This window comes from Ochotona princeps, chromosome 20 (genome assembly GCF_030435755.1).
Source record: "Ochotona princeps isolate mOchPri1 chromosome 20, mOchPri1.hap1, whole genome shotgun sequence".
Taxonomy (NCBI): Eukaryota; Metazoa; Chordata; class Mammalia; order Lagomorpha; family Ochotonidae; genus Ochotona; species Ochotona princeps.
Genome location: NC_080851.1, coordinates 42,953,528 through 42,981,169, shown reverse-complemented (window position 1 = coordinate 42,981,169; position 27,642 = coordinate 42,953,528). Strand labels below are relative to the sequence as shown.

Sequence of the window (27,642 nt, the reverse complement as noted above, 5' to 3'; positions counted from 1 at the left end):
GGACCTACAGTGTGGGATGGAAGAAGCCCAATTCCTGCCTTGCAGGATCCAGGGTCATCAGAACGACAACCAGGATCCCTGAGCGGTCCGCAGAAACAGAACAGTAAACTTCCTTTGGAACTAGGGAGAAGAGCTTTCTCTGGCCCTTGCCTGCTTCCAACTTTGGGTCCCCACCCTCTTTTGTAAGGACCATCAGGATTGCTCCAGAAACCCCTCATAACAAACATATGAACAAACTAGAATAGATAGACAGAGAACAACTAGGAATGCTTAGAAACAGACAGGAAGCGGCCAGCAGGGATGCACTTATAACTTGCTGGGTGGGACACAAAGATCAGTTACTCCTCTCTGGGGTGTTGAGGATTTCTCTGCACACCCCTCCCCCCCCAAAAAAAAAAAAACGTTCACCTAAACTGTTGACATTGGTCCTGTTAAAGTGATAGAGTTAGACTATCCGAAAAACAACCAGGTTTAGCAAAATCATGCTTCAATGCTATAAAATGCTAAATACTAACATTGAAATAGACAAGAGACAGCTGAATAGCAATCTATAACCATTTTAAGGTATATGGAACATGGTTGAATATAAACCAAAATTGAAATGTCTGTGAGGAAGTCACAGGTTTCGGTTGATAACCAGCATTTCCCTAGTAACATATTGGTTAATCAATACCACGTCAATTAATGCCATAATGTTGTAAATGGTTGTAACTATTATGTTGGGTTTTTTACTTGATTGGGATGATACTCTGCTGGTTCCACCTTCAGACCAGAGATGGTCTCACCAAGAAGCCATTGAACTTACCAGGACAATAAGATGCTGGACTTTATGCTTGGTCAAATCCTCCAATGAAAGAATCTCAACTGAATTTGAACTATGGAAATGCAACAAGGTGGAGCAATCCACCGTGGGGGGAGGGAGGGTTTGGGGAGGGATGGGGGAAATTCCAGTACATAAAAAAAAATGTGTCACATAATGCAATGAAATTAATAAATAAATTAAAAAAAGAAAACATTTCTCTTTTGCACAAAGGAAAGCACCGCTTCTTATGACTTCATTTCAAAATCCAACCAAATATTTTGATAGATTTTTAAATGTTATTTATAAGCACGTCTGAAGCACATCATAGATATAATTCTAAGGATGAAATAATACTTAATTTCTACTCTCCTCCTTGATTTATTTATTGCAACAATATCCTTTTTATTTAGGTAATAATCACAGACTAAGTGTTCCACTAATACAAGTACTTCAACCAGTAAAAAACTAGAATGACCTGTGTTCAACAGGGTGCATTATTGACAAGGACTATAAATAATTGCCAGATCTGAAATGTAATTTCACTCATACATATAAAATGCATTTTAACACTTAATGATATACAACATTAGAAAGACTTGAAATATTAGTAGGCATACATTTTCCCAAATGAAAACCACATAATGAGAATTAAAAGTATTGATAAAATGTACTTCATCTCATGGTCATTGCTTGCAATTAAAATCTCAAGAGGGCCAGCTTTCCCAGAAAGTTGACAGAATCAAATATTACTCAGCAGAATACATCTATCATTTCAGTATCATTGCATTGTGGATATGCATCACAGTTTATATCAATTTTTCTTCTATAAAATTGTAATTGATTTTGTGGCATGCTATAGAAGTTGGCTGAACCTTTCCTTCACTCATAATGTGTTGGTATTAAGGATGAGATGGATGGTGCTTTAATTAAAGGGAAAAAAAAGCAAGAGAATTTAAAAGAAAATGACTTGTTTTATAGTGAGACATTGTTTCGATGAAGCCTAAGAAAGTTGGAGCCAATGTAAGGAGGAAAAAAACACAGAATATTTAACAGCTTTTATGATTACAAAACTTAAATGAAGGAAACTGATATTGACTTGATTTATATGAATAAAGAACATATTAAATAGCATAACTTTTTAAAAACAATGATTTGTTTTTATTGGAAAGGCAGATTTACAGAGAGAAGGAAATACAGAGAGATAGATTTTCCAGCCGCTGGTTCACTCCCTAAGTGGCCAAAATGGTTGGAACTGAGCTGATCCGAAGTTAGGAATGAGGAGGTTCTTCCAAATTTTGTGGCCTTCCTCTATTGCATTCCCAGGCCACAGGCAGAGAGCTGAATGGGAAGTGGAGCATCCGGGAAATGAATCGGTGCTCATCTGACCTCCCAGCATATGTAAGGTGAGGATTTAGCCACAAGGCTACCATGCCAGGCCCAATATCATCATTCATAAAGAACAGAATATCTAAAACTACTTTGAAATAGTACACAGAAGAAAATCAGATGGTTGAGATAAAAGAGTTGTTCAAAGAAAAGAAGGAAATGGCACAGTAAGGAGACACTGGCAGCTCCACTTCCCATTCAGCTCCCCTATTTGTGGTCTGGGAAAGTAGAGGATGGCCAAAGGCCTGGGGATCCTGCAGTGGGAGACCTGGAAGAGGCTCCTGGCTCTGTCTTAGATCAGCTCCTACCATTGTGGCCAGTTGGGGCGTGAACCAGCAGATGAAAGATCTGTGTCTCCTCTTTGTAAATCTGACTTTCCAATGAAAATAAAAATAAATCTCAAAAAAAGAGTTAGGAAAATGCAGAATTCAGATAGATTCCTAATATTTTCAGTTGGATATCATCAATTAAAGAGATGAATTTTTCCAGATGATAAAATATATCTGTTTGCCAAAAATCGTAATGGTTGCAAACCACCATGAATCTTTTGTGACTATATTTTAGTTCAAGTGCATTAAATATATAGAAGCTTTTCTGTTCTAAAGTTATTCCTGAACAAGCTCTTATAGTGATGATGAAATGAACATATATTGTTAAGTCTCTACATGTACTTTTCAGGTAAAGGCAGAAAATGACACATTATTTGTCAATCCTCAAAGGACACAATTTCTGTTAAGTTGAATTACTCTAGCTTAATTTTAAATCAAGACTGCTTCAATGATGAAGGTATCACTCACTCAACAAATATCTAAGTACTGGCTGGGCACAGGAATGGTGACCTGACAAATGTGGTTAGAAATGGAAAGATCTTTGTAAGAAGGAGGCTACCTGTGAAAGATTTGGTTATTTACTGATTTCATTCCTATGGTTGAGTTTCTAGAAAAGTGAGTTATCCTTTTCTAAGAAGACAGGATAAGCACGTTAGGATGCTTTATTTTACCAATGCTTTATCAGGATTCTGAAACAGGGGAATCTACCTGACCGCAGTTTAGTCAGGTGACAAATACAACACAACCAAGGGAACTGAGAACCAATCAGGGACCCAGTTAACATATACTCAAGACCACACTGCATCTGGGACATGCCTAATAAAGCCAAGCACGTGAGAAATAACAGGAAACAGGCCTGTGCCAGCATACAAAGAACTGAAAACCAAGGACAGAAATTTACTAATGTGATGTTAAACTCCACTTATTTTGGCTGAGTTGTATACCCCAAGGTTCATTTTTGTGGGAATGTGTGTTCTTTTTACCACGGACCATTTTGTTCCATCTTCCTCTGAAAATCAGTTGTGTTACTTATTTCTTTTCTATTTCCTTCTTTAGACAGATAAATTCATCTCTGATTTAACATGTTCATTGTCAAAATAGTCGGGCTTTAGATATGAAGTGGCATGCAACAATCAAACACCCGAGCAGATAGACAAGGCATAGCATTTAACAAAAAGGCAGTGGACACAAGCAGTTAGGAGGAGTGAGTGTAGCCAAGGCCTTGTCTAAGGGAGCCTAGCAAGCATGACAGTACTGGAGTTTATGTAGAAACACTAATATTGCCATGTAATACACCAAGTTTCTTGAAACTGAAATATCAAGCAAAGATCCAGAGCAAGGACTGAGCAATAGAAAGCTGGGCAGGATATAAGACCAGCGCACCACCAGCTCAGCTTGCTTCTGAGTGTTTCTGTTCAAGTTTGAAACAGGTCAGAATCTAGAAGTGTTGTTATAGAAAGCACAGGCTTTCTTGACAGAGCATTAGTAGAGACACAGAAGTGAAGATTGATCAGTTGATTGATTGATTGATTGATTGATTCAATCCCTTATCACCAGCACAGTGATTCTGTTTCTTTGGGGGGACATTTAGCACTATCTGAAGGTACATTTTGATTTCCACAACTAGGGGAAATTGCTTCAGAGTTATATGCTGGGGGAAGGCTAAAGTGACTGCTAACCATCCTACAATGCATTAAATATAAACACACAGCAAAAATATCAATATTGATTGAGAAACCTTGCATTTAATCTATTCTTAAATAATTCTTACAACTCTCACATTTCTTCTTTTTTTGCTTATGTCCTCGATTTTCTTTCCTCAAAGAAAATCTGAATGAGCAGAGAACAAAGTTAAGGAATATAAAAAGAAGTTATTGAAAAAAAAAAAGACATCCTTTCCTCCAAATTTCACTGTACATAAAGACCTTATTAAACTTGGGTAGTGGAACAGAAGTTAAATCTGCAAATCTACAAAAATGTTCAATATTTAGAAAGGTACTTTAAATGGCTAATAAGACATACGGGGGAAAAAAACTCAAGGTCTCTATCAGGCAAATGTGAATAAAAACTGGGATGAGGCTCCACCTAACTCCAGGAACAATGGCCAACATGCAGATAGGAAAATACACGCTACTGAGGATGTGAGAAAAGAGATACTTTAGTCCACCACTGTTGGTGAGAGTATAAACTATTGCAACTTCTTAAGAAAATGGAGATCCCTCTGGTATAACTGAAAATAGATGTACTATATGATTTGGTAATCTGCGTATGACAGAGTTTTCTGTAATCTCATGTTTGTAACAGCACAAACAATAATAGCTACCATAAGAACCCAGATGCCCACTACCCAGTTATCAAAAAGCATGAAATCTTATCACTTGCAACAAAATGGACCCACCTGGAAACCATTATGCTTAGTGAAATAAGCCAGTCCTTAAAGGAAAAATGTAACTTGTGCTCTTTGTTCTGTGACAACTAATACACAGAGCATAAATACACAATCTATGAAAGAACAACATACTGAGAATTCATTCCTGCCTACAGCATGCCCTACACTCCTGAAAAATAGGATTTTCATATTGATTTCAGCTTACTTTCTTCTTCCTCTGCTTGATATATCTCATAATATTTTTATAGCTTAGAAAGTTAATCAACTGAAATTAACTGAAATTAACTGAAAGTTAAGCAACTGAATGTGATCTTGTAAAAATTTGAGAAAAATAAGGAGGGAAATAGCAAAGGAGGAGGGAGGGAGCCCTGTACTTTTAATTCTATAGCAGGAAATGTGAAATCTACTTACTTTATAGAAATTTTTAAAAATAAAAAGTGCTTCATTAGAACAATTTTCTAAAAAAGCAAATATATAGATTTTGCTTTGAAAGAATAGGTAATATTCTGCCTCTGTGATTAATTACATATGACTAATAAGAGTAACTGTGCTATTTCTACCAAAAACAACATCTATAGTTACATGGAAAGTACATGGGATGTATAGGTTGTTTTGGCTTGCCTGAGTACTTTAATAGTATTAGTTCTTCCAATTCATATGTCTTGAATATATTTTCATTTATTTCTCTTGTTCAGTTTCTTTCCTTAACAATCTATTGTTTCAGTTTTGTTTTTTTATTGGAAAGGCAGATATACAGAGAGAAATATCTTCTGTCGCTGGTTCTCTCCCCAAGTGGCTTTAATGGCTGGAGCCAAGCCAATCCAAAGCCAGGGTCCTTGATGGTATGAAGGGACTGGATTTCACGTAACGTTGTCACTAAGTGGGTAAGTGGGCTGAGCATGACATTTTCTCCTTCATATGCTTGAAAAAACACACTACTTGAACAAAAGCACACTACTGAGCTTGTGATTGAATAAAAGCGTCCAAATAATGTTTGGGTGTGAATTTAATCATTGGCTTGAAGACATCCAGCTTCAGTTGCAAGGTCTGTCCTAACTTTAGACAACTTAAGAGGTTTGAATTTTTTGTAACAAATACAAAGGTGATAGGAATTACTGCGACTATGATATGCAGGGTCTTGAGGTTGAGTGGGATGCATCTAACTCATGAAACGTGAATCTCTTAACATAACACTGTCTGGGATCCCACCAAAACAATATTTTGTATGGCTCAGGTATTCTGCTGTGCCCTCTTCATGATAAAGTCAAGCAATCAAGCAAGTTTCTTGAAGAAATGTGCTGACACTCAAGAAACCCTGCTGTTATCAGACCTGCAAACTGGCTGAAGCCCCTGGGTCAACAGCCTGGCATCTTCTTCAGCCTCCTTAAAATCCCCAGACTATGCTCACTGCTCACTGGCTTCTAAGATGCCCAGCTAGTACCTCTTCATCCAAGGATAGATTAACTTTCATTTTCCTTCACCCTCACATCATCATTATTATCAGTACCAGGGACAGAGAAGGAGCTGTGGGTACATGTTCGAACACGTTTACATTTGCTGCCTCATTTCATTTTCAAACCTCTGGACAGAGATTTGTTTGATATGTGATCATCACAAATATTTTAATACTCCACATCATATATAATTGATTATTCAATTGATATGATTCAATTGATGTTGCTATCAGTTGATAGCATACATAGGTACAGCATGAGAAAAACAAATTGCGCATAGCATAGGCTACTGGCAGCTTTGTAAGTAACGCTTAAAAGTATTGGAATGAAGTAAGACAAGAACGAACAATCAAAAAAAGAATGAATGATCAAATAATTAAAGCAGTTGATACACACATGTCATTCAAAATATTCTGCTTTGAAGAGAAGCAGATTGATAGCAGAGAGAAACTAGAAAACTATGTAAATTTTCATGTTTGAACTTTATGTACTGGGAAGCCAATAGTAAGTGGAGGAACAAGGAAGTGGTTTTGAGCTGATATGCATTTTGATAATGATGTAACCGCTCTCAACCTCCTCTTCTCAGCATTGATTCAAGCTGTAGTTTCTTGAGACCAATTTCAGGTTTATGTAAGTGTGTTATTGAACACCACTCCAGATATCTATCATCCTTAGTAGAGAAAACTCTGGTATTTGTACATAATGTAATTTATTTTTCCTGTCCTCAGCATGGATTATCATCTGCTGGCAAACTCTAAAAGACACCTAAATTTGAAAAGCTACCCACACTATCATACTTCACAGCATTTTTCATGAGAATTTAACAGACTGGTACTTGCTAATACCTGTAGTTTCATATTAGAATTAGGCCTGTTGAGGATGAAAATCCTCAAAATGAGAGCTCTTCAGCCCTGTTAATATCCCTTTATCAACTACATCCTCTGTTCAGTTTCCAGCTGTAATGCAGACATCATCATGGGTTAGGGATAGCTTACATACTATGTGACAGCAAATCTCATCCCAAACACAGCTTTATTTTCCTTTAAGCTTTTAGTTCTGTGGTTGGTTTATAGCCACAACTGCTGCTGTTTCCTATTTATCATGTGTCTGTAATGAAAACAATATCTTCTCATCATTTTATAAAAAACTATGCATTCTTCCAAACCATGATAATTTTAGGGATACCACAGTGTCCGTGAAGCTGATGGGAGCATTATCACTGTGTTATGTCAGCCTTCCCCTCAACAAAGCACTCCCTGCTTCCTCTCCAGAGCTAACTCCACCATCACCATGCCACCACCTAGAATGCCTTGGAAGCTAACCAACCTCTCTTCTTTATAGTGACTGCTTCCCCATCTAAAGTGATATTCAAGACAATTTTCCCAAATATACTTATCAAACTATTTTTCAAAAAAAAAAAAAAGAAAGAAGAAAAAAGAAAAGTCATTACAATATTCACCTCTAGGACCTAAGAATATTTTTGGTTTTACTTAACTTCTTACTTCCTTCCATTTCTGAGATTCCTAAAAAGAGTGCAGCTTTTTTGTCAGAGGAAATGTAATGCAAATACCAGTCATGTCTCTGGCATTTTCTTCCTTGGAAACTTTGTGCTGAATGAACACCTCTCCTCAGGGAGAAGAAATGGTGACCAATCAAATATCTATACTGTTTCAGAATTTTCTGGAAAAAAAGCAAGAAAAGCAAATATGGAGTCATATTGCTATGCCTGGACCACATATCCTAGCTAAACCTTGGTATCAGCACAGCAGGCCAGAGAATGCGTTAGAGTGACTGTCTAGCCCTTGCTCCTATATGCTACCCACAAGGCCATGCAAGCTGATTGCTGTAACTATGTCATTAGAAAACAATCTAAAAAGTGAAATGGAAAGGAGTATTAGTTTTGTTAGAAAAATGAAAGAAAACTGGTTAGGGATACAGCTAACTGACTTTAATACAATAAGACAAGTTTTCCTTCAGTTACAAATCTCAAGAAACAGGACAGTACTTGCAAAAGTACTAAAAGAATTGCATGTGTGAAGTGTATATAAACAAAAATAGGCATGCATTTGCATCCTGTTTCTTTTTATATTGAATTGGCATGTGCTATAGTTATGTCCATATCTACACATTTTTAGATAAAATACATATAATTATGATATTGAGGTACATTAAAATATTCTTAAATGGAATAAAAAGATTAGTTCAGTAAAATGTTTAAAATGTCTGCCTAGTTCTTATGATAAAATTTTCCAATAACTTTTGAAACAACCATGATATATAAAATCTACTCCATGTATTGTAATCATACAAATATCTTTAACTTCTAATATGCAAATATATTTTTATTTACTCAAATCTAATGGAATTATACTTAAACACACTAAATATTTCCAAGGAAACACACAGAAAATTTGGGGACATAACTTGCCCTTAGTAACTACTCTGGAGTCTTCTAAAATAAGTTTCCAACTTAGACGTCTATCTTTTGAGAATAACTAGAAATTCACATTAAAACATTTCTCCGTTTACAGCCCATTGGCTGAGAATAAATTGTTACATTGAGGGTGACCTATGCAGGTGGTTCTTATTTATGATGCTGCATGTGAAAGCCAGAGAAGCAAGGGCCAAGTCCTATGAGTTAAAACCTTTACTTTCATTATTCTTATTATCGTTGGTAACAAAGCAAGGCTCTTGCTGGAGTCACAGTTCTGCCTTTGGCCACAGCAAAGTAGAGATTTGGAAAACACTAGGAAAGGAAACAGGATAGTTGCTCCTCTAGATATAGTAGTTCCTAGGAGAGCCAACTGTGATGGCAATTGCTGAATCTTGTACTCTGGGGGCAAAGCCAAGGTCATCTAATCCTGGAATAATCCTAGCATGCTCTTTGTTTCTGTAATAGCCCTTATTTTGTGTGTGTGTGTGTGTGTGTGTGTGTGTGTGTACGTGCGCACGCGAGCATCATTGTTCTCTTGTCTTGTTATTGGGTGGTGGGATGCCAGTTAGATCTTGTATCTCATCATCTGCAAAAAAAAAAAAAAAAATGGTTTTTAAGCCTGTTCTACTCCTTCCCTAAATCACTCTTTAGTTTCAGCTGCCAAAAGTGACACCAATGTTGGGCACTCCCAAGCATGTGCTATCTGCTGAAACCTATTATAGTTTGCTAAATGCATGTACCGAGACTTCAGAACAGTGCGTTTTATTTAGGAAAATGGTCCCTGGCTGCCTGGAATAGCTCCTTGCAGGGAAACACTCCAGGAATTGGTATACCCATTAGGTTTGAATTTGCAGTCTTTTCCCAGCTTCCTATCCATATGACAGAAACACTGGTCAGAAAGAATAAAAAGAGCTATAATCTATAGTTAAAGGAAACAACATAAACAGATTTTACATTAAAATTAAAAATAAAAAGAAGGCATCTGTCCTATTTTTCAACATTCACCTAATGCTAATTTCCACATTACAAGTGACCCTGGCCAAGGTTTTAAATGAATCTGCTTTGAAATTTCCTCAGAAATATAAAGTTGACAGAGTGTATCTAAACCATAAACATATAGAAGGTAACTGCAACTCAGTCCAAAACCAAATAGCCCAGTTTGTTTTGCACTGTTTTGCATCAGCTTGTTATGACAAAAACATCAATGAAAGAAAGTCCAAATTTTCTTTGGTGAAAATGCCTTCTCAAGGAGCATGATAAACTGCGCCGTTTACTGAAGAATAAATACAATTAAAAGTGGTATTGAATTTATGAAGACAGTGCCTAAGTAGTTTTCTCTTCAAACACAGTTTGCTGGTCTTTTACATTTTCCTAAATTTAATAAAAATTGAATGATGCTATATTTAATGCCACAACAAGGCCTACACGGGAGACTGTGTATAGCTGTATTAATACTTGCAACTATATGAGAGAAGAATAATAGCACCAGGATACTGTTGCAAGCATTTGCACAGAATATTCAAATTTCAAGGTCATTTTTGTAATCCTTTCAAATTGAACAGTAACACATATTATTTAGGATATAAATAGACACTTACTACTTCCCCAAAATGAGACCCTTGCATATTAATTGATATTTCTAATGTGATATATTTAAGCACCTATGAGTATCTCTCATTTTTCCACCAGTCTACCAAAAATAGGAAATGATTGGAAATACCATAGACTGAGTTGCAGGAGAAGCTTAAGTCTGTTTTGAATGGGAAAAGAATCTCACCATGGTCAATGACTCTCCCACGGTTAGCTCTACAATAAAGTCATCTCTGACAACAGTAAGAACTGCAGAGTCAGACCAGACCGGCTGAGCTTCTTCCTCAGCTTAATCACTATGAACCTTTGGACAGTTACTCCCCTAGCTAGGTTTCAGTTTCATCAAAGATGGAAAAAAAGTGATAGCATTCCTCTCCAAAGCTTTTTGGAAAATTTACTAATTGAGACAAGCAAAGCATTTGGCGCCACACCCAGTCTGTGGAAGGCTCTCCACAAGTGTTAGGGTTACCATTATCTTAGGCACAGAGCAAACATTCTTGTATATGAAAGAAATCTTTCCTCATTCACACACCATCTCTGGTGTCTGCTCTGATCGGAAGAACATTTTCTTACAAATATTATCCACAAAATGGCTTAGAACAAAAAATAAGAACCTCAGGATAGAAAATCATTTTGCTTTACAAAATACTACCACACCTTAAAAAATGAACATGTACAGTTGTGAAACATGGTAGAGGTTTCATTGTTCTTTAGCAGTGGAAATAGTAGCAGAGGTGGGAGTGAGGGAGAACACAGAAGAAAGAAGGGAGAAGAGGGATCCAATTATGACCATTAGAATCACCAGTGACTCACTGGCAGGTTAGCAGGCAAACCAGAACCAAAAACCAATAAAAATTATACTATATTATACAAAAAGTATGTATTTTAGGATGACAGCTTGTGATTGTTACCTTCTTTAACTGTTTACCAGTCACTTTCAGCAAAAATCTGTTTCATGCAAAAATTGTTAATGATGTACTAAGCAAAAACAGGAAGAAAACAAGACTAGTATGATCAAGTGGTGTGTATGGGGATGGTAAAGGAGGAGCAGCCACTGGAATCTTCACACTAATTAAGAGGAAACTTGGGAGGCCAAACATCACAGTCATCCAAGCCCATCTCAGAAATATTTGCATATGTACAGAACACAGAAGTTCTTGAAAATGATGACTCCTAAACCCTAAAGTGGAGATAGCTAAACTGCACACAAACACATTTCACAAAGCATATTATGCATCGATACTTTCATGTGCATTCTAATTTTATCTTTCTTATTTTTAGTTGCCAATTTATGACTTTTTTGCTTTGTACATTTAAGTAGGCAGAAACATTTCAAAGCCAAAATGTGAATTTGTATCTCAAAGGTGTGTGTCACTTAGATTTAAAGAAGCATAACCACTAGCCATTCAAATGGATTTCTACATCTTATGCCAGCACTTCTTGGCAGTTATTTAGATCTTTCCCGGAAGCTAAGTACTGCAAAAAAAATTTTTTTGAAGAGCAAATGATACTGTGAATGAAATAATTCAGATGAGAAAGGATCAACATTGGGATTGCCCTTATCTTCTTGACGGGGTGCCTGTAAAGTGAGTGAGTCCCCTCAACCCAACCCCACATGGCTCCCTAACTAGGGTTCACGTGCAGCTGACAACATGTCTGACTTCTGGAGAATTTTGACTTCTCATAGGGAAATAATTAAGGACCCCACAGAGAATACAGCAAAAACACTCATCTCACTTTATGTAAAATTTGTCCATTTTTTATGATTTTACAGTTCAAAGTTAGGTCTTTCCTTAAGCAATCTTGTCAGTCAAATATGTAAATTGAGGAATCATGAAATAATTCGCAACTTCAGCATTATTATTCATCTTAGTAAATTATTATGCATTTTGCTAATGTGTGCTCACTAATGGAATTCAGTGTCTGATTTGTACTAAGAACGTGGTAGGATTGATTCCTCAGTGTAACCCTGTAGTATATAAACTACTATTTCCCCAATTTTTAAAGATGAAACAATGAAGTCTTATAAACCAAGTTTCTTAAGGAGGTGTCCTTGGGAGGTGGTAGACTCCAAATCAGAGAAGTAAAGTTACCTGAGAAGGAAAGTTGAGCCATGATGTCTTTTGTCAAGTCAATTGCACTCTACCTCCAAGAACTTGCCTCCAGAGAGGAAGTGTCACTTTAGTTCCTTACAATTAAGTGCCTACCTTGCACCTTTCTTGTTGCCTAAGACGAGACAACAAGGAAGAGATGGGCACTGTAAACCTCGTGTGCAATTCCACTCATCTGAAATGCCAGTCCACCCCTATCACATGTCACTCCACATCAGGCAGAAAGTGCAGCTGAATTAAATCTGGCTGTCAAGAGACCCCGATTTGAAGCAAAGAGAGATGCTCTTTACTCCCTCTGTGAAAGCTGTGATTGAGAAGGCAAAAAAAAAATGTACTCAGTCGCTCTGCACTGCCACTCTGGAAATGCAAAGTTTTTGACTTGCTTTATCCTTCACCCCTTTGCCTGCCCTCCCACTTTTCAGTACCACTGTGCTTTGCTTAGGATAAACCCTCCTGGCTAAACTTCAATAATTGTATTATTCACACAATTCATGAAACGTTTTTCTAAGTCGAAAGTTTATGGAGCCAAGCTAATAGGCAAGTGCTGGACCAAAGAAGGCATACTTTCCAGGGTTGGATCAAGGCTGTCACGAAGCTCTAACATTTGATGGTTTGAAGTGGAAAAGCCACTCTGAAGGTGAAAAAGGGCTGTGCCACACTGCCAGTCACTCAGGCCAAAGGCAAGGGAACGCAAAGGAAGCATGGATTTGGAAAAATTGTGGATGTTTGCTTGTATCACTGTAACTGTCCGGTGAGAGTAAGGTCAGGAGATTACAGAAACATTTCACCAGAGGCAAAGCAAACTCCCTTAAGACCAATCGAAAGTCAGTGCCCTGGTTTCAGTGGCCCTGATAAAGTCTGAGGATGTAAATAACTATTTGCAACATGCCATTAACCAGGCACATGGCTGAGCTACAAGATGGGAAAGCAGGGCTGTCTTTCCTTAACCGAGACTTCTCTTTATGAGACAAAGTGAGAAGCTTTGAAAAGCGATTCATTGTTGTAAACTAACAAATGACTCAAATTACTGCCACATAGAAAGTTATATATTAAAAGTTAATATTGGGGCCCGGCGGCATGGCCTAGCGGCTAAAGTCCTCGCCTTGAAAGCCCCGGGATCCCATATGGGCGCCGGTTCTAATCCCGGCAGCTCCACTTCCCATCCAGCTCCCTGCTTGTGGCCTGGGAAAGCAGTCGAGGACAGCCCAATGCACTGGGACACTGCACCCGCGTGGGAGACCCAGAAGAGGTTCCTGGTTCCCGGCTTCGGATCGGCGCGCACCGGCCCGTTGCGGCTCACTTGGGGAGTGAATCATCGGATGGAAGATCTTCCTCTCTGTCTCTCCTCCTCTCTGTATATCTGGCTGTAATAAAATGAATAACTCTTTAAAAAAAGTTAATAGATATATATGTATATATATGTATATATATGTATATATATAGTGTGTGTGAGTGTGTGTGTATGGCCTGCCATCAAAGAGTACATATGTAATAAAAACTTCAGATTAAATAATCTTCAGATAATTGATAATCTTTCAGATAATTGATAATTTTCAGATTATCAATCATTTGGACATCTTGTGGAGAAGACTTTACATATAGAAGCCCAACATCTCTTCAAAGTAGAAGTGATCTATATGTTCCTAAACAAAAAAAAATTTAAGATAACAAATGAAAAAATTGCCAAACAGTATATCCTTACTGACAGACAGATGAAAGGTATAAATAAAAGTTTGAGATTCATAGCTCAAATACTTCCAGTTGAAGAAAGTTAAAATGATGAAAAATATAAAGATATATAGGCCTGAAATCTTCAGTTGGTGGAACAGCCCAAATGGCCTTCAGTGCATCATCTAATCTTTAACGCCTCTGCTGTAATTCTCCTATCTGCCATGATTGTTTATTACCTCAACATCATGGGTAAACCAGGTGATCTCTTGAGGTCATTTCAATTATAGAAATAATTTCTAAACTACAATGATTCTATGGTTGACAAGATATCTTTCATGCAAAACTGAAATGCTTTTCTTTTTCTAAGAGAATTATATTGTAATTAACAAATTTATAAATCCCACAGCTGTTGTCTAAACACTTTATATACATTTCACTCAAACATGGAATTATTTGAAAAAGTACCAGATGGCTCAGGAAATCAGAAGCAAGTTAACAGAAGTATCTGAAACTTTGCTTTCTTTAAGTGGTCTTATTATCAATGAAGCACCAAAGATGATAGAATTTATCCATGATCACATAGAATGTTTACATTTAAATAACACCAGCATGTTACCAAAGTCACATTGTACTGACAACAAAAAGCATCAGATAGTAATCAAGGCAAAAAATTAATAAAGAAAAAGTACTAAAAAACTTTTTTCTTAGAAGACAGAACTTCTTGGGCTAGAGTTTTCATGGAAAGCATATGTTGTTGAAGAATTAAGAAATGTAGCTCAGGGAAAATAATGTTTTAGACGAAATCAAGATCCTGAAGGAGAAATTGAAGAAAACTAGTGAGGACATGCAATCCCAAGCTAAGTGGATATTGAGGCCTGGCACTTGGGTAGCTGGTTAAATCACTAACTTCTACCTGCTGCCACCTTTGTTCACTCCCTCCATCACTCTTATTTTAATCTCTTAGCAACTGTCATCCACACTGATCCTTCTAAAAAGAGTCTTCCTTTTCAATCCTTTCTAATAATTCTAGCTGGAAACTCTCAAATATTTCATGTGGCAAAGCATTTATACTTCATCTTTCCTGATAAGTATAAATATTGGTTAAATTATGAAAAAATAATTGTGGAACTGGGGCAAGAGAATATGGAGCAATGTAATCTACGCCAAAGTTAGTTTCTGAGACATGATGTGGAAACTCAACTCCTGTGGGAGATTTGGGGAGCACATGTTCTCAGTGTCCAGGGAGCTTCAAGTATAGCAGTGACAAGGAATTAACCCAGTTTCGCTGTTCCTCTCTTCCTGAGAAAAAAAGACATGACTCCTGCATATACACTTGCAAGGGCATGTTAGATTCTGATGGGAGAAAAACTAGGTGAAGTTTAGTACTAAATACATAGAGGGCACAGACCTAAGATGCTCTAATGTATTGCCAGACTGAATACAAAGAACAGAATTGGACACAAGGTTCTAAACTCTCCTTTGCCTTGCTTCTCACACTTGTCAACAGCACCAAGCATGGAAGGGAGTGTGACATAAATATTTGATGGTTTAATAAATGGTAAATGAATATAACCAGGTGCTCTAGGACAAGGATCACCAAACCAAATAGACTGAGAATATGCTCAACATGACTTGAATTTACAAAACACAATCACTATAACAGGAATTTAAAGGAACAGAACATAATATATAGGACACGATCAGATAATATAAATTTCTGAGAAGGGTTTGTTATGGAGCAAGCAAATGTGATCACAGTACTGATAGTAGATCTTAAAACAAGAGCGTGCTCAGATTTCAGTCACCTCCTAGACACTTTTCCCAAAGAATGAAATTCACAGGCTTTTACTATCCATTTTAACTCTACGCTACTATCATTTATTGCTCTTGGATTACTTAAGAGTAAGGATTATTTAAAAAGAAAAGAACTCTTTATTATTAGAAAGGCAGTGTTCCTGCCCACTATAGAGGATGCAGTGCTGGATGGCAGACCATGGTGACATGGAGAACATGGTAGCTCATTGGGGCCTGCAGAAGACATCTAGCACCATAATAGAGAATGGAGAACAGAACATATGGACAACTACCAGAGCCTAAGGACGACAGTGAATATCTGGGCGATTGGAGACTGTAAGGTTGATGGTGTCAGCCAATGGACACTGGAAGGGATTCCACATCCAAAGATTGTTGAGATTAACGGCATTTAGAAACTATTCCATCCACCTGGGCAGAACCTTCTGGACATGCGCCATTGTGACCCTTGATTGATACTGGGTGGCCCTTGGGGTACTGGAATGGTAGGGAGGCTGGGTATGGCCTGGCCCCTTCTGTCCCCTCCCCCCAGAAATGAGAAGAAGGAATAGACAGCTTGGAAGCAATGATCACACCCACTTCTCCCTAACACTAAATCCTTCCCACCATGATCGATTATGTAAACATCATCTAAATTTTTAAAAAGTCAATGCTATTATTAATGTTATTACATTATAGTGTTATGATATTTATTAACAGAGGAAAGATCTTCCATCTGCTGGCTCAGTCCCAAGTTGCTACAATGGCCAGGTCTGAGCCAGGCCTAAGTCAGAAGCCAGGAGCTCTGACTCATTTGGATCTCTTTTATGGGTTGCAGGGGGTCGTCCAAGCATCTGGAGCATCTCACATTGCTTTTTCCCAAGTGCATAAGCTGCAAAAGAAGTGAAAAAGCTGGGACTTGAACCAGCCCCACCAACAGAATTGGTGGCTTTATACAGTAGGCCACATTGTTGGCCAGAGAAGATCAACTCTTGGGGCTGTTGTTTGATGTTGCAACAAAGACACTTGAATCCCACATCAGGGGGCCTGGGTTCAATTCCAATTCTGCTCATGATTCCAGCTGCTATGAATGCCTACCATGGGTCCCTGCCAAATACAGGGAAGACCTGAGTGAGATCCAGTCCCGGGACTTTATCACGGAGCAGCCCCACTTCCTGTCTCCATTTTGCGGGTGAACAAGCAAATGTAAGCCCTTCTTATTCTCTCTCTTCTTCCACTTCTCTTGTTGTCCCCTGTTTTTCCAACACATAAAAATGCATTTTAATAAAAGAGGGATCCGTAGGGGATACTTTCTCTTTCATTTTCCCTACTACCGGCCCGTATTATTACTCTAACATCTATATACCAATGGGATATTTTCTAGTTTAACATACTGTCATCAACGAGTTTGTACTAAACAAGCCACCAAGGGCCCGGCGGTGTGGCCTAGCGGCTGAAGTCCTCGCCTTGAAAGCCCCGGGATCCCATATGGGCGCAAGTTCTAATCCCGGCAGCTCCACTTCCCATCCAGCTCCCTGCTTGTGGCCTGGGAAAGCAGTTGAGGACGGCCCAATGCATTGGGACACTGCACCCGCGTGGGAGACCCAGAAGAGGTTCCTGGTTCCCGGCATCGTACCGGCCTGTTGCGGCTCACTTGGGGAGTGAATCATCGGATGGAAGATCTTCCTCTCTGTCTCTCCTCCTCTCTGTATATCCGGCTTTCCAATAATAATAAGTCTTAAAAAAATAAGATTGTCTGGGCAGCCGGCGTCGCGTGCAGTCCTTCGGTCCTCTTTCCCGGCATTTGGCACCTGAGCGCTAGGCTGCGGGCTGCCCGCCGCAGCATGGCCTGGGCCGGGGCAGCTGGCTCCGGGCTCGCTGGCGCTGGTGCTGTGCTGGCTCGAAGCGCAGGAGGCGGCGGGGGACACGGAGGAGGTGGCTGCGGCGCGGAGTGCTGCTGTTGCACGCGCCCCCAGCCTGCTTGCAGGTGTTGCGTGATGCTTGGCGACGCCGGGCATTGCGCCCGCCGCGCGGCTTCTGCATCAGCGCCGTGGGTGATGTCTTTCCAGTGGAAATGGCCCCAATAGCACAGTCTCAGTTTGTGCCTTTGGCTGAGGTCCTTTGCTGTGCTGTGTCTGATATGAATGCAGCTCAGACTGTGGTAACCCAGGAATCACTTTTGGAGCATCTGATGAAACATTACCCAAGGCATCACCGTTCCATCTCAAGACATTCTCTATACCACTCTGTGAGCTCTGATAAAAGACAGGAAGATTTATCACACAGGGGAAGGCTACTTCATCATGACTCCTCACACTTACTTTGTCACAACTACAACCACTCAGGAAAACCGGGGAGTCTCCCTACCTAGTGGCAGTCGCCCGGGGCCAACTTCCCTGATTTATCTGGTGAGCGCCGAGGGCTGTGCAGGTGCAACCAATGAGAATGCTGCCCTTGTGTTCCATTGCCAGTCATGCCAGTGTTTCCCTGATGTGTGCACTCGGGATGTTGAACCACCACCTGCTGTGGAAGTGACTAGAAAATGCCAGAAAGATCTTGGGCAATCCAAACCACTAGTGCAGAATCAAGCAGTTTCAGTGTCTGAGGAGAATGATGTCTGTGACAGCACCAAACCTTTATTGTATTCAAAAGACAAAGAAAAAGGCAAGAAGTTTGGTTTTAGTCTCTGGTGGCGCAGCATATCCAGAAGGGAGAAGCCCAAAGCTGAGTACAGCAGTTTCTCTGACCAGTTTCCACCTGAAGAATGGCCTGTCCGAGATGAAGATGACTTGGACAATATCCCTTGAGATGTTGAACATGAGATCATCAAAAGAATTAACCCTGTTTTGGCTATTGACAACTTAAACAAACATACTGTCCTAATGCAAAAATACGAAGAACAGAAAAAAATTAACAGCCAGGGCACTTCCACTGCTGTGCTGACAGCCAGGCAGAAACATGCTTTAAGAGACAGAGTTAGGCCAAAGCAGGGTCGGCCTGCAAAGCCCCACAGGCGAAGCCATTCACACGGGGACAGACACAAAGCATGGAGTCAGGGCAGTGAACTCCGGCCAGCTCACGAAGCGGAGCAGCACCCTGAGCTCCCTGCTCCACAGCCCACTCCCAGAACCAAAAGCCCAAACGAAGCAGTAGGACAGACACAACTAGGTGAGAATTCAACAGTGCCAGGCTCCCATCTGATTTACAAAAAGCGAATCAGTAACCCTTTTCAGGGGTTGTCTCTGCGAGGGAGTCCAGTAACCAAAGGACACAGCATTCACAAGACCAGTGACATCAAACTCCGACAAATTGGTCCAAGGGAAAGACCTCTCCAAAGGTCACAGCCTTGGAACTCCCTGGGACTCTTTGATGGTGAAGCCAAACAGTTGTGTGCTGGGCACGCTGATGAAAAATTACAGGGAGAATCCATTCATGTGAATAACTCTGTTGTCAAGCCCATCAGGGATGGGTACAGAAATAGCCTCTTAAATTACTCTCAGTCTCATGTTTTATGAAGAAACGGTAGTACATGCTGTTCCTTTAGGGAAAGCAGGTCAAAATATAATGCATATGGGGAAGAAAATGACCTAATCCCAGATGTATTGAACAGTCATGCTTACTTTGACAAGTCAGGGGAAACCAAAGACACACAGCATATCCCACCCTCACCAAATCTCTCCTCTTTGGGCCAAACACGCACTGCTTCCAGATCAGTGGATCAAACGATACACCAGTTTCAAAATCTTGGCCTTTTGGATTACCCAGTTGGTGCAAACCACTTGCAAGAACCTGAGCAAGACAGGGACTCTGAAGAACCAACTAGGATAGCATTTGTCCAGGATGCAGAGACTGGGAGTCTAGAACACAGAGGGCTTCCCGACGAGGCTCAGGCCTTGTCTCAGGATGAGGTGGAGGTTGAGGATGGGGCCTGCAGTTCATTATATCTAGAGGATGATGACTTCTCTGAGAATGATGACTTCTGTCAAATGCTGCCTGGCTGCATGCAGTTTCCCTTATCAGGCAGAAGCAAGTGGAATTATTTAGAAAAGCAAAAAGTGATGGAGAGGTCTCTGAGTGAGTATAACAGCAATACAGACAGGTTTGTGCCTCAGATGAATGCAAAAAATGAAGATTGTAAACCCACTGGGTTGCTCACAAACCCAGGCAAAAGCCAAAAACCTGATCTGTCTGCAGAAACCCATGTACTAAATTCAGGGACTCCATTTGGTTTTAACTGTGAAGAGGAACCTGGTGTGACTAACTGTTGACAGGCCCCAGCACCTGCTGATGGAAGTGTGTTTGGTAACTGCAGTGCCAGGAAGGCCACTGCTGAAGCTGAAAGCCTTGGAGACCTTGACCGTATCAGAGAAGTGAACACAGCCAGCTGGAGCTGGAGTGCAAAGAATCAGGAAACAAGAAAGCATTTCAAAGAGCTTTTCAATGGATCACACATGCCAGTGTTGGCTCCGGATGTGCAACATGAACACAGTCACCTGGAAGGAACAGAAACTCACAGTGTGGCGGGAGACAGTGGAATAGATTCTCCATGGACACAGAGCCTGGCTTCTAATTCAGTCATTTTGGATGGATTGAAAAGAAGGCAGAATTTTCTGCAGGAAGGCATGAACAGCAGTCAGACACCGACATCCAGTTCCTTACTACAGCTAACTCCTGTCATAAATGTTTAATCTTCTTTTGAAACTGTTATGTTTTGTAAAAATGTAAGCCATTGCTAATCTTTCAGCTGAGTGTGTAGGAACCCTCTAAGGTTAAGCTTATGGACTATTAACCTCATTACATATTTTGTTCTAATTACTGGATTTCTCCCTTTTGATAGTTTAAATAATTTGAAAGCTTATTTTTACTAGGAATATATTGGGAAAGTATAGATTATTTACAATAAAAATATTGAATTTTTGGTTCTCTTCCTATAAAAATAAATAAATAAATAAATAAATAAATAAATAAATAAATAAATAAACAAACAAGCCACCAAAAGGATAGTTTCATTTCATTCCTTGTCCCTCTTTATATATGGGAAAGACTTTGGAGGGATTTACATTTCCATGCCTTCAGCCTTCACAATCAGCACTCAAGTGTATACTCTCAATTTAAGATTTGTCCAGTATTATCAAAAATCACCAACCCTGACAGAATATGGCTTTCACTTCCAGTTGAAGTTTATTTTAATTCAAAGAGTATACATAAAGGATAAACAGAAAAACAGCCAAGATTTTATTTTCTTTCATTTTTTTTAAAGTGTAGCCATAGAGCTCTGATAGCAATCAGTGTTTATAAACAGAGATGACAGTGGAGAAACAATCAAATAATGGCCATAAAACCCATCATCCACTTAAAACCACAATGAATTACTCAGTATGTCGTCCTGTCATAGTAATATTCAAGTAAACTTTGGAATTGTAAGAACTGTAGATAACCAAAGGACACAATTAGGAGAAAGTTTTCTCCCATTTCTTATTTTTCTTAGTGAATAAGAACTACTGTGATTTGCTTAAGTACCATCATCCCAAGATTGCTCACTGGTATCATCTTGATTTTATTTATTGCAGAAAGATGTTTAGCCTCAATGTCCCTTTTAGGTGGACACGCTATTAGGTTGCTTTATGAAAGGAAATACATGTTCCTGGAAATTAATTTGCTTTTCTAATAACAATTTTTTAGTTGGCAGCTAGCACCTCTAACACTGATTACTCAATAATTAAATGGAACTTGTGCCTATCACTACGGCCTCTTTGTGTCTGCAGCAGCTAGATATTTTATATGTCTGTTTATAATTATATTTACCCATTTATATCAACTGCCATTACTACTTTAGGCAGTCTATTTCTTCCTTTTATTTGTACAAAAAGATGTTCAGTATCAATTCTCCATTGAACTAAAATTCAAAAGATCTCTTTTTGTATCCCTCATCTTCCTCCAGCTGGTTCACTACCTCAGAGAAATTTCTAGTTGGAGGGAACACTTACTCTTTTCTATATCATGTGCATGTTCTTGTATATCCATATCTTTTCTTTTTTGTATTACCTGTAAGAGCAAGATACCTCAGGCTTCCTAAGATAGTAGACATAAAACTCACACTGGAATGAGTTCCTTTATTTTCCATGCTTCAGCTATGCCTCCACTCAAGCAATGCAACAACAGCTCAGCACATTTTTTTGAATGGAGGATAAAAGAGGGAATAAGCAAGGGAAAATTAGTATTTGATATATTAGATGTGGCAGTGGTGTGGAGGGTTAGATTACATTTTCCAGTGCTGCTAATCACATGGGTATTTTGTGAATTGATCCAGACACACTCTTTCTAAGACCATTCCTGGGTCCCCTAGTAATTTCTGTGCCTAAGACGGCCTATCACTGCAGCATTAATATTTATGGATGAAATTATAAATCATGTAAACAATAAGACAGAAGCCTTTTTGAGAGAACCAGAGTAAGATGTGTTCTTTCAATGAACTATTAGTTAAATTAGGCAAAAATATACCAATGAATATCCTAAGCTATTATGAGTTTGTGGCAATGAGAAGTTAATGAAGATCAGAAGATCCAGCCCTTATTTTGATTTTGCAACCACTGTACAAACTGAAACATATTGAAAACAACTGGAAAGAAAAAAACATTACCAGTCCTTACATGTTTGTGAGCATGTATATTCTCCCACACACACATACACAATATACTTTGATCATACATGATTCATGATCAATACACTGTTATTCTTTTACCTGAATTTCTGCAATAACCTCTTTTCCTCAATGTGATTATTTCTAGGTTTAACAACTTCTTCCTTCTTCAGATTCTTCCTTTTTCTTCAGATTGATCTATTTCTTTTTATTGGAAGGGTAGACCCATAGAGAGAATGAGGCACAGAGAAAAACCTCCGTCCCTGGTCCACTCCCCAAACAGCCACAATTGCTGGAGCTAAGCCAATCCAAACCCACAAGCTAGAACCCTTCTCCAGGCCTCCCACCCAGGAGCAGGATCCCAAGGCCCCAGGCCACCCTCCACTGCTTTTTCAGGTGACAAGCAGGAAGCAGGACAGGAAGTGGAGTACGGGACATGAACCGGCACTCATATGGATCCCACGCAAGGTGAGAACTTCCATCACTAGGCCACCATGTAGGGCCCTAGATTTAACATCTAAAATACTCTCAATCAATTGACATCAGAGTACTCATAGAAAATATGCGTCTTTTTCCCCTGCCTAAATTAAGCTTTTAAAATATTGCATGACCCCTACAATTAAACCAGGCTGCCTCCAGGAGATTTTCATGGTCCTGTTCACCACCGGTCATCTGTCGTCCCTCTGGACTCTGCTGCATGTGTTTGGCAGTGTTATCATATAGCACTTAAAATGGTCCACATGGGTATCCTATGCCACTATCCCATACCACCTTTTTACTTTAGTTTTTCTTTTGATCATTTAAACTTACTCATCTGGTCAGTATGTTTCAGTTTGTCTCAGCCAGAAGTTGATTTCATCTGGAAAAAAAAGGAATTTTCACCTGTCTGCTTGGCATGCATCCACTTTATTACATATCTGGGACTTCCACCCCAAAGAGCTTTTCTTTTGTTCTGGTGTCTACTATGCACCTATAAAGCATCAGTTAAGCACTGCTGCAGGACTTGGGATGGTCTGATCTATCTTCTTTTCTTAGAGTGATCCAGGAAGCTAGGCTTAAATCAATTATGAACAGATACTCAAAGGGGACACATGTCTTCTGCTATACATTATGTAAATCTACAAAGTGCTGTTACTTATTTGCAAACAAAAGAAAATGTCATTACTGAGAGGGCAAGGATGATTGAAAGGTGAAGAAACAATGGAATAGCATTGCATTAAGGTAACCCCAAGTCCTAGGTACATTTTAAATGACCAAAATTTCTGACATCTCAGTATTATGATTACAAATGATCACAGACTGAGTGCTTAAACAATGAGAACTGGGACCAGCATGGTAGCCTAGTGGTTAAAGTCCTTGCCTTGCACACGCTGGGATCCCATATGGTTGCTGGTTCTAATCCCAGTAGCCCCACCTCCCTCCAGCTCCCTGCTTGTATCCTAGAAAACAGTGGAGGATGGCCCAAAGCCTGGAGACCATGCACCCGCGTGGGAGACCCAGAAGAGGTTCCTGCCTCCTGGCTTCAGATTGGCTCAGCTCCGGGCATTGTGGCCTCTTTGGGAGTGAATCATCAGATGGAAGATCTTCCTCTTTGTCTCTCCTCTCTATATATCTGACTTTTCAATAAAATCAAAATAATTCTTTAGAAAATGAGAATGTTTTTCTTGCAAAGATTAGAGGGTAAGAAGTCTAAAGCCAAAGTGTCCCGAGGTTAGATTCCTTCTGAGAACTCTGAGGAAGGAACTGCTCCATATCTCGCTTCTGGCTTCTGCTGATGCTGCAGAGTGCCTTAGCTGGTAATGCATCTCTTCAGTTGATGCTGTCATTCAGTAGGTGTCTTCTGCCTTATCTGTGCATATTCCCTGTGTGTCTCTGTCCCCAGGGTTCTCTGCCCCTCAGGGACACTAGCTATTGGATTTGGACTCATCTTCTCCCAGCATGACTCAATTTTATCTTTTGTTGTTGTTCTAGCTGCAGAGACCCTATTTCCTATTTCATAGGTTTGTAGATTAGGACTCTAAAATATACTTTTGAAGGACACAATTTAGTCATGCAACCAATGTTTTCCATCTGTGGCAACACTTCATGTTTTACATTTTGTAACTGGCTTGGAGGTGTCCCAATGAGTACTTTGCTCCTCATCCAAATTCTGAATGCTTTTTTTTTAATTCTGAAAGAAAACTTGGCTTATGCCATCATAATATTTAATTAATTTCTTTTTCTTGATCACAAGTCCATTTGTAACACTTAGCAGGGATTCTACCCTATATTTAAAATTTATTAATTTTTCTAGCATGAATAAGTTAAACAGAGTTTGAGGAACACAAAAAAGTAGGAAATACTTTTAAATTATCCAAAACATTACTAAGCCTATGAAAATAGTTATTTTAATGGAGATTTTAAAACATTTTTATGCAGAGATCTTCATTTCATAGTTTCCAAATTATGCCCTGCTGTTTTCATATTGTTCTATATAAGAAACATTTTTCTATGTTGTTGGAGTTCTTCACAAACTTACAAATAGTCTAATTCACTTGAGCAATAAGACTTTATTAATTTAAAAATCTACATATGTATACATTCATTGGACAGGATAGAAGAGAGAGAAAGCTGTTTTCTGCTGGTTCACACCCAAATGCCCACAACAGTGAGGGCTGGAACAAACTTCCTGCTGAACCAAGGAACTCTGCTAGGTCTCCAACACGGGCAGTACAATTACTTGAGCAATTAATGCTACTTTCAATTGTCTCTAACTTTAGGAAACTAGAATCAGAAGATAAAGCTGTGCATCAAGCTCAAATATTCTAATATGGAACGCAGGATTTTAACTATCATCATACCTAATAGGCTTAATGCTTGTCCCAAGAATGATCCGTAACATTCCCTGAAAGTGAACCGCTTTGAGTATTGTTATCCTTCAAAAGATTTTCTTAGAAAATTGTTTATATGCAAAAAATTATAAATCTAATTAGTGTAAATATTTCCATAGCAGAAACACACATCCCACTTGGTTAAATTCTTTCTGTTACGCCTCTGCAAATACCAAGAAACCAGGAAAAGGAAAGGTTTGTTGTATGGAATGAAAGAAATCAGGAAATTTCCCATTAAGCTATCAGGGGAATACATCTGGTGAGAGAGTAAGACAAATCGACTGTAAAAAACTGAGCCTTATGAATGACAGCCTGAACCCCTTCTCATAAATTTTGTTTTCACTGCGACTGTTACCTTCCTCTGTCAAGGCACTGAGAATTCTGTGGATCTTTACATGTGATCCTCAAAAAAGCAGTGAGAGACAGCAGTGTGAGACAGAAGGGTGTGGGTGTGGTATTTGACCCAGTCTTTAAATCATTTGGGATGGCCACATGTCATGTTAGAGTCCCTGGATTTCAATTGGCTTCATTCTCAAATCCAACTTTAGGGGCAATGGGAATGAAAGGGCAGGACAGCCTTACGACAACCAGTCTCTGAGCACAGGCTTGCCCTGAGGGACGAGACTGGCGGGAAGATGGTACACCCGAGCACAGGCAGGCTCCATAGTGGGGGCTCAGAGCTGCAGGGGGAGGGCATGGGTGGGAGGGTCATCAGGGATGTTGAACCGGGGTCATCCAGAGGCTGAGGCACCTGGCGTGGGAAGCAGGTAGCTGGTCACTCCCACAGGAAGCGCAGGTACCAGATGGTCTCGTTCTTCAGCTGGGGCCCAAAGAGGGGGTTCAGCTGAGCCAGAATGGTGATGAGCCACAAGAGGTAACAGCAGACGGAGGTGGCCATCAGCATGGTGATGCTCACTCCTTGGTTAGGCCCCTTCGGCACGAACCAGGGCCCGGGGATGCTGATGACACCCCAGAACGTGGTGAAGATGACGACGGGAAGGGCGAAGGAGTGCGCCGTCATGGCCGGGGCATGAGATGCCCAGGAGGGATGCAGAGCTGAGGATGCAGATCCATTCCCATTGCCCCAACACCCACAGGTCAGCCCTGCCACATCTGTGAGCTGCAGAGTTTCTGTCGATCTGTGTCACAGGCCTCTCAGCTCAGGCATAGGATTTTTATCATTTCTTCCATTCTGGCTGTGCAATTCTTGTAAACGTTGGAGTATTAGAGAAATAGCCACACACAAAAAGTAAGAGTAATCACACATCAGGAGTGATGTGTAGGTGTCGGGGATCCTTGGTAGATATAAAGCCACTTAAATTGGCTTGCTTGTGGGTCATATTTCAAAATATTGTTTCCCTTCTTCCACCTCCCCACCAGGAACCTGTGTGGGAAAGCCCACCCCTTCCCTGAAGTTGTCAGTCAGAGCACAGCACCTCCTGCCCCGGGGTGCCTGGAACCTGCCTCACTGTGCCATGACCACAGCAGATTCCAGAGGCTCTCTCAGCAGCATCCAAGTGGCGGGAGCTGGGCCTACAGTAAGATGGGGAGACAGCGCTGTTTCAGTGGCCTTGTGGATGCTGCTCCCACCTCACTACCCAACTCCTGAGTGCAGTTAAGAACACCAGACATACTGAGGCCCCGGGACCCTGAGCAGAGAGTGAGCAGGGATGCCCAGACACTGGGATAGTGCTCACCCAGTTGGCCAGGTTCCCAGCACATGGCACATCCAGCCTGCCATTCCAGTTAAGAAAAGCCAGCCCCTCTTATTTATTGTCTATTTATTGTCTATTTATTTGGCATTCCTTCCCACGGAGTCAGCACTGTTTTTAAAGCAGAAGAAGAACGTGATTCGTCTCATCCAGATTTCTTGGTTCTGGGCTTGCAGGCTGTTCTGAGCTCAGGCCGGTCATCCCCTGGACATCTCCCTCCAGGGTCCCTTCCTCTCCTGGCCTCCGTAGCCTTTCTTTAGAGTGGAGCCATCGAGCATGACTTGTACTGAAAACCTGGTTTGTGTGCAATAAAAGTCTGGTGACAGAAAAAAAGAAATCCAACTTTAATGTTTGACCTCAGAAACAAGGATGGCTCATGTATTTGGACTCCTGTCTTTATTCTGACCCAGTCTCTGGTTTACTGGGGGAGTGGATCATTAAATGGGAAATCTCTATCTGTCTC

At 40.0% G+C, this 27,642-nt stretch overlaps 2 protein-coding genes across 2 annotated transcripts in view; one reads left to right on the top strand and one right to left on the bottom strand.

Annotated features, from left to right (window-relative positions):
* The window catches only part of LOC131482780 (storkhead-box protein 1-like), an 88,337-nt gene extending 67,460 nt beyond the window's left edge, over window positions 1-20,877 (top strand). Inside the window, 3 exon segments of the mRNA XM_058678182.1 lie at window positions 17,801-17,891; window positions 17,893-18,163; window positions 18,165-20,877. Coding sequence (XP_058534165.1) covers window positions 17,801-17,891; window positions 17,893-18,163; window positions 18,165-20,645 — 2,843 coding nt within the window. The 3' untranslated portion in view covers window positions 20,646-20,877.
* A 5,145-nt stretch (window positions 20,878-26,022) lies between these two features.
* LOC131482784 (V-type proton ATPase subunit e 2-like) lies at window positions 26,023-26,530 on the bottom strand. The gene has a single exon (XM_058678183.1). It carries the CDS (start codon window positions 26,486-26,488, stop codon window positions 26,243-26,245), a length of 246 nt encoding a protein of 81 aa, XP_058534166.1. The 5' UTR covers window positions 26,489-26,530; the 3' UTR covers window positions 26,023-26,242.
* Between the last annotated feature and the right edge of the window lie 1,112 nt (window positions 26,531-27,642).

Excerpts from the sequence above, each read along its gene's own strand:
- LOC131482784 (XM_058678183.1), bottom strand. The coding sequence starts at position 26,488 with ATGACGGCGCACTCCTTCGCCCTTCCCGTCGTCATCTTCACCACGTTC.